This window comes from Sinocyclocheilus rhinocerous, unplaced genomic scaffold (assembly GCF_001515625.1).
Source record: "Sinocyclocheilus rhinocerous isolate Xijiao unplaced genomic scaffold, SAMN03320098_v1.1 scaffold2274, whole genome shotgun sequence".
NCBI classification, from domain to species: domain Eukaryota; kingdom Metazoa; phylum Chordata; class Actinopteri; order Cypriniformes; family Cyprinidae; genus Sinocyclocheilus; species Sinocyclocheilus rhinocerous.
In genome coordinates, this window is record NW_015636081.1 from 503,454 (window position 1) to 510,853 (window position 7,400).

At 37.2% G+C, this 7,400-nt stretch overlaps 1 protein-coding gene across 2 annotated transcripts in view; it reads left to right on the top strand.

The window, feature by feature from the left end:
* LOC107747681 (mitogen-activated protein kinase-binding protein 1-like) overlaps positions 1 to 7,400 on the top strand; it is a 55,001-nt gene that overhangs the window by 10,656 nt on the left and 36,945 nt on the right. For both annotated transcript variants that reach the window (XM_016562275.1, XM_016562276.1), the window contains exons 7-8: positions 2,126 to 2,308; positions 3,694 to 3,854. In XM_016562275.1, the coding sequence (XP_016417761.1) occupies positions 2,126 to 2,308; positions 3,694 to 3,854 (344 nt within the window). The remainder of the gene's footprint in view (positions 1 to 2,125; positions 2,309 to 3,693; positions 3,855 to 7,400) is intronic.

A 7,400-nucleotide genomic window follows, 5' to 3' on the forward strand; every position in this document is an offset into this window, starting at 1 on the left:
ATGCAACACCCGCTGAGTGGCATTAAACAGCTTGAAAGATCAAAAACAATTTTTAATATAACTCCGACTGGATTCGTCTGAAAGAAGAATGTCATATACACCTAGGATGCCTCGGGGGTGAGTAAAACGCAGCCTAATTTTCATTTTTGGGTGAATTTACCCTTTAACTTATTTTTTATATATCTAGATCGGGTAAGTTTGCAGATGAGCAAAAATAATATGGTTCTTTATTATTTAAATAACAGAATACTTCTTTTATACCACAGCAAAAACTCACTTGATTCACTCAAATCACAATGTGATGCGATTCACAATACAATTTTCTCACAAATTTTCTTTTTAACAAAATGAGATTTAAGACTAATTATAAATGAAAAGTTGTCCTTTTATTATTTCTTCAACAAAATGCTGCACATTTCTTTGTGAAATTGAAATGTCAAATAATAAAACTAACTTGAAATTTTAAAACAAATCCCAAATCAAATAATTAAATAATACAGATAAAATAAATCTCTTCATATAAACAAACTAAGGCTTTGGCTGTGCTTTTTTTCATTTAAAATCAGAGGCAACCACTGCATTTTAATCACGATCCAAACAAAGATGCTAAATACATGTTATTTAGATTTCGAAATTATACAATTTAATTGCAATTTAAAGCAAAAACAGAATGGTTAGATTTTAGCTTTGTGAATGAGACGCAAATGTCACTCTCTGACAGCAGGTGGCGCTTATGGAACAGCAGGTATTTATAGGCTGCTGCCCTTTTAAGACCGAATGCACGGTTCCAATATAATGATGCACTTGAGATTTCTTTCACCTCTGTTTACGTTCACTTAAGACATAACCGACTGTGTTTTCGTGAATACTTGCCGAGACAGTTATTTTGAGATAATTTTGTGTGTATGTGTTCATTCAGATGCAAGGATACGCGAAAGAGGAATAAATTCTTTGTATGCGCATTGTCTGAAACGCGGCTCTCTGTGCTTGAATGTTTAAATCGGCAAGACTTAGAAACACGTGCAAGCGATCAACTACGATCCGTTTTACCCCTACAAGCTAGTGAACAACGCAAATCAAGGAAAGAATTTTATATCACTGTTCAAGATAGCCCATCGGGCAGGGTGGTGAAACATTTTGGTAGCCCGAATGAAAAACACAATAGCCCCGAGACGTCGGGCTAGCGATTTTGCGAGCCCTGTATATATATTATATATCTTTCTTCTTTGGTTTATAATACTTTTTCAAATGGAAAGGAAGTAATTAGAAATGCTGTATGTCTAAAGGCCCTTTCACACGGGATGCAGCAAACGGTGGAATTGCCGCGCGGGTGCCGCTTTCTCTTGTAGTGGAAGCGTTTTGTCCAGTTGAGGCGGTGGTCGCGTTGCGGTCTCGGAGCGGACGTTGCCATAGTTACAATTGTCAACATCACCTTTGTATTTGCTAAAAACAAAATAAAACATAACGGAAATTTGTGTTTGTGTCATTAATTGTTGTCGTCATTTACCTTTTTTTTTCGTTTGGCACAAGTGAAGATGTTTTTGATGATTTGCCTAAAGTTCTATTACACTTAAAACAATCTTCTCCATTTTTCCAATAGGCCGTTATAAAATCAGTTAAATGTTCTATGATTGGTTGTTAGTAATCTGTTCACTGATTGGTTGAAACCGATGCGGCTGCTGCTCTCAAAAAGATAAAATATTTTTATCTTTGGCGGCGCCTGCTGCGAAACAGCCCACGTTTTGCCGCTTTCCGCATGTCTCTCATTTAGAATGAACTAGACACTCGCAACTGCCGCGTACCGTGTGAAAGGGCCTTAACTGGTTATGCCAAACGAAGGCTAATAATCATTACAGGTTTTGGTTTTCAGCTCAGTGTGTGCTGTGTTTTGGTTCATCTCTAGTTGGGTCTTATACACAACCTAAGAATTGAGTGTGCTAATCTGAATCGATGTGATCAATGCCATTTCCTGTGTTTGCCCACATCCTTCTGTGGCTGTGGGTTCGTTGTCTTGCCAGATGGAGCACAAACCTCCTGTTCAAATATGCACACAGTTTCTTCTCGAAGCATTTGTGAAGATCATCTGTTGTTGACGATCATATGTTTTACTGATTGGCTCCTCCAGGTGAACAGCACAGTGCCTCTGATTGGTCGCTCAGGGTTGCTCGGGGAGCATCAGAACAGTCAGTTCTGTGGTTTGGCGTGTGGCCGTGGCTCTATGTCTAGCAGCACCTACTGCATCACACACACAGGTCTGCTGTGCCAGTTCAATAGCAACAGACAACTGGATTCCTGGGTTGATCTCAAGGCAAGTAACACACTTTGCCCCTCTTTCATTGCTGAAAGGGATAGTTCACCCAAAAATGAAAATTACCCCATGATTTACTCAACCTCAAGCCATCCTAAGTGTATATGACTTTCTTCTTTCAGACGAATCCAATGGGAGTTATATTAAAAAGATATCCTGGCTCTTCCAAGCTTTATAATGGCAGTGAGTGGGTGTTATTTTTCAATAGTCCAAAAGAAGTCCAATAAAGCGCAGCCATGCATCATAAAAAGTCTCCCACATGGCTCCGGGGGGTGAATAAAGGCCTCCTGTAGCGAATCAATGTGTTTTTGTAAGAATTTTTTATATATAAATATTTAAAATTTTATAAACCGTAATCTCTAGCTTCCGCTAACTGTTGTACGTCATTCGCCGGAAAGGCGTTCTATTGTGAATGCGCGTATGACAGTTAGCGGAAGCTAGAGATTATTGTTTATAAAGTTTTAAATATGGATTTTTTTTCTTACAAAAACACATTGATTTGCTACAGGAGGCCTTTATTCACCCCCCCCGAAGACGTGTGGGACACTTTTTATGATGGATTCGCTTTATTTGATGTGCAAGTGAATGGGTGCCGTCAGAATGAGTCTAAACAGCGGATAAAAACTACAATAATCCACACGACTCCAGTCCATCAATTAACATATTGTGAAGTGAAAAGTTTTTCTTTCTGTTTTTCTAATAAATTCATCATTAAAACGTGTTTTTTTTTTTTTTTTTTTCAAAATGTTGGTTCCGGCAAAAATGCGAGTCCTCTATCCACGATATTGCTTTTTGCATCTTGTCTGAATCAGGAGAGAAATATGCACAGAGAAAACACTTTACAAGTGACAACAGTTCTAAACAAATATGTCAGTGGATTTTGAAGTGAGAGGACAACAGGGGATGGACTTTTTCATTGGAGGAAGCATTGTTATTGATTATTCTGGCATTTTGGCTAGAAGTGATGTTTCAAAGTAAAAACTCCTTATTGATGGATTTGTTTCTTACAAACATGCAGCTTTTCACTTCTCAAGACATTAATTGATGGACTGGAGTGGTGTGGATTACTTGTAGCTTATTGTGATGTTTTTATCAGCGGTTTGGACTCTCTTTCTGACGGCACCCATTCACTGCAGAGGATCCATTGAGCAAGTGATGTAATGCAAAATTTCTTCAAATCTGTTCCAGTATAAACTAGCGCATCTACATTTTGGATGGCCTGACTACATTTTCAGTGAATGATTTTTGGGTGAACTATTTCTTTAAAGCCAGTACAAGAAATTCAAACATTGAATGCATAACATGTCTTGGAGACAAGTAGGATGGGATTTATTGGATGATATTCAGAAAGTTTCCTGTCATGTGTCTTTGTTTTACTGTTGTAGACGACATCAGCACAGTGCTTATCGGTGAGCGAGACGTTTGTTTTCTGCGGTTGTGCAGATGGCACAGTGCGTGTGTTCAGCCCACAGGACCTGCGTTACATCAGCACTCTGCACCGGCCGCACTGCTTGGGAGTAGATGTGTCTCAGGGCACCCAGCCAGGGTAAGAGACCGCCAGAAAAGCCTGGACTAATCAAGAGTGACTAATAGAGCTGCAACGATTTCTCTAAGAATCTGTTGATTACATTTTTAATCAATCAAACAAAGCACATTTGTTTCCTTTCTTTGCTATTTAAACAAACATTATTGTGTGGTTGCATGCCAGTGGCATTTTTTTAAGTCACATGTTAAAATTAGTTCAGCTTTGACAGATGTGTCTAGAGACCACTGTTTTTGTTCCTTTTTTGCACTCCACTTGCTTTTTTGAATGCAAGGACACTTCCTGTGTGAACACCAACTTGCAGTGCAAAAACAAATATAGATACAGGTGTACCATATTTCTGGAATAGCTGTGAGTCGTGACCGGTTGAAATTGCATAGTTGAGAAAAAAAGATAAATAAAATAAATCACACTTTGTTACATTCTGAAATGTAAAATGCTGGTACATAAAACATTTACAAATGTTTTAAACACTATACATTTGTATTTTAGTTTCCCTCACTCCACCAAAAAATTATTCCAATTTAACTCTGTATAGAGAACAATGATCATCATTAAAACGTGTTTTTTTTTTTTTTTTTTTTCAAAATGTTGGTTCCGGCAAAAATGCGAGTCCTCTATCCACGATATTGCTTTTTGCATCTTGTCTGAATCAGGAGAGAAATATGCACAGAGAAAACACTTTACAAGTGACAACAGTTCTAAACAAATATGTCAGTGGATTTTGAAGTGAGAGGACAACAGGGGATGGACTTTTTCATTGGAGGAAGCATTGTTATTGATTATTCTGGCATTTTGGCTAGAAGTGATGTTTCAAAGTAAAAACTCCTTATTGATGGATTTGTTTCTTACAAACATGCAGCTTTTCACTTCTCAAGACATTAATTGATGGACTGGTGTGGTGTGGATTACTTGTAGCTTATTGTGATGTTTTTATCAGCGGTTTGGACTCTCTTTCTGACGGCACCCATTCACTGCAGAGGATCCATTGAGCAAGTGATGTAATGCAAAATTTCTTCAAATCTGTTCCAGTATAAACTAGCGCATCTACATTTTGGATGGCCTGACTACATTTTCAGTGAATGATTTTTGGGTGAACTATTTCTTTAAAGCCAGTACAAGAAATTCAAACATTGAATGCATAACATGTCTTGGAGACAAGTAGGATGGGATTTATTGGATGATATTCAGAAAGTTTCCTGTCATGTGTCTTTGTTTTACTGTTGTAGACGACATCAGCACAGTGCTTATCGGTGAGCGAGACGTTTGTTTTCTGCGGTTGTGCAGATGGCACAGTGCGTGTGTTCAGCCCACAGGACCTGCGTTACATCAGCACTCTGCACCGGCCGCACTGCTTGGGAGTAGATGTGTCTCAGGGCACCCAGCCAGGGTAAGAGACCGTCAGAAAAGCCTGGACTAATGAGGAGTGTAATACAGCTGCAACTATTAATCTGTTGATATTTTTAATCAATCACACAAAACACATTTGTTTCCTTTCTTTGCTATTTAAACAAACATTATTGTGTGGTTGCATGCCAGTGGCATTTTTTTAAGTCACATGTTAAAATTAGTTCAGCTTTGACAGATGTGTCTAGAGACCACTGTTTTTGTTCCTTTTTTGCACTCCACTTGCTTTTTTGAATGCAAGGACACTTCCTGTGTGAACACCAACTTGCAGTGCAAAAACAAATATAGATACAGGTGTACCATATTTCTGGAATAGCTGTGAGTCGTGACCGGTTGAAATTGCATAGTTGAGAAAAAAAGATAAATAAAATAAATCACACTTTGTTACATTCTGAAATGTAAAATGCTGGTACATAAAACATTTACAAATGTTTTAAACACTATACATTTGTATTTTAGTTTCCCTCACTCCACCAAAAAATTATTCCAATTTAACTCTGTATAGAGAACAATGAAAATTATAATTTCCATTCATTATAAACTGTGGGAAATAAATGTAAATAAACTCGACGTGACTCAAACTTGAATGTGTGTTTAAAAATGTGAGGAGAGATAAAAAAAAAAAAACCCTCAAGATAAAGCATTTCTGTACGAACGCACAGACCGCTCATTTCTAATTTGCCAACATCTGACTTGTTGTATTGACCGAATTTGATAAGATAATGATTTCTGTTATTTTGACAAGTAAAAAATATATCTGATCTACAGTGTTTCACTTTAAAGTAAACAAAAGACGGAAAAACGATGTTTGTGTTAATAAATGCCCTGTAAAAAAAGATGGAGTGAGACGTGAAATAGGATTTGGGAGGAGAAACAAGAGATTTCATGTGTAGTCCAGGGGAAATGACACGTTATATATTGAATAAAATTGTGGCAAATCAGGTGAGCAGCTTTAAAAAACAGAATGTAAAGTAGGGGTGCACCGAAATGAAAATCTTGGCCGAAGCCGAACAAAATGAAACACTGGGCCGAATACTGAATACCGAACACGGTTTTTCACATTTTCCCCCCATGTAGGCCTATTTTGCCATTTTATTTCACCATTGCATTAATTAAATAGCCAAAATGTGCTTTTTACTGTTTTGTCCTGCTTTTCAAATAAAAAATCAATTACAAAACAACAATTTAAAAATATTTACTTAACACTGAACAATTTTTTTGTGCAAGAAACTGAACAGTATATATATATATATCTCGTTTTTTACCTCCAATTCACGCAATGTCCGAACTGTTCGAACTCTCCTGAGCGGCGGCACGTCCTCCTGAGCGCGTTCTCAACAGCAGGCGCGTGAGGCTTCTTCTTACTTTACGGCAGATCGCAGACTTATAAGTGCATTACCACCGCCACCTATCTCTCAAGTGGACCATTGACACTCTATCTACAATCTCAATTAGGAGTGTCAATGGTAATGCATTGCGACATTGCATGAATGCACGAATGAGGTAAAAAAACGATATAAATACTGTTCGGTTTCTTGAAATTAATAAATTAGTAAAATAATGTTTTTGGCCATTTTTGATTCTTGAACCAGGCATGTAATTTTTACTGTACAAATAAAGGCAGCCTTGCTGAGCAGAAGAGAATTCTTTTAAAACATTAGAATATATTACAGATCCCAATTTGAACACTGTGTGTGAATGTTATAATAAATGTATTAATAGAGAGCTGTTGTAGGGTAATTATTATCATCATTATTATTGTCTTACCTTTTTATTTTATTTTACAGAACGACAGTAAAATTACAATACTATCATTTATGAATGTGATTTATAAATGATTCTCATTATGAATTTGGGAATATGTTTGTCGCACGTATCACACTGTCACATTCCTAGTAAAAATTGGTAAAGATGTTTCTGAGCAGCTGACGAGTAACGCTGTTTCAGCGCAGATTTTCCTCGCGCTTTGGACTTTGAACTCTGGCTAACAAACAGATAGCTCCGCGAGCTCGTGCAGCTGCGTGCATTAGAAAATATAACATTCTGCAGTTTATTTACTAATTTTACTAATCAATTTTATGATTTCAATCATCATACAGTAACCTAATGTAAAGGCAACATATGGCTTAAATGGCTTAAATA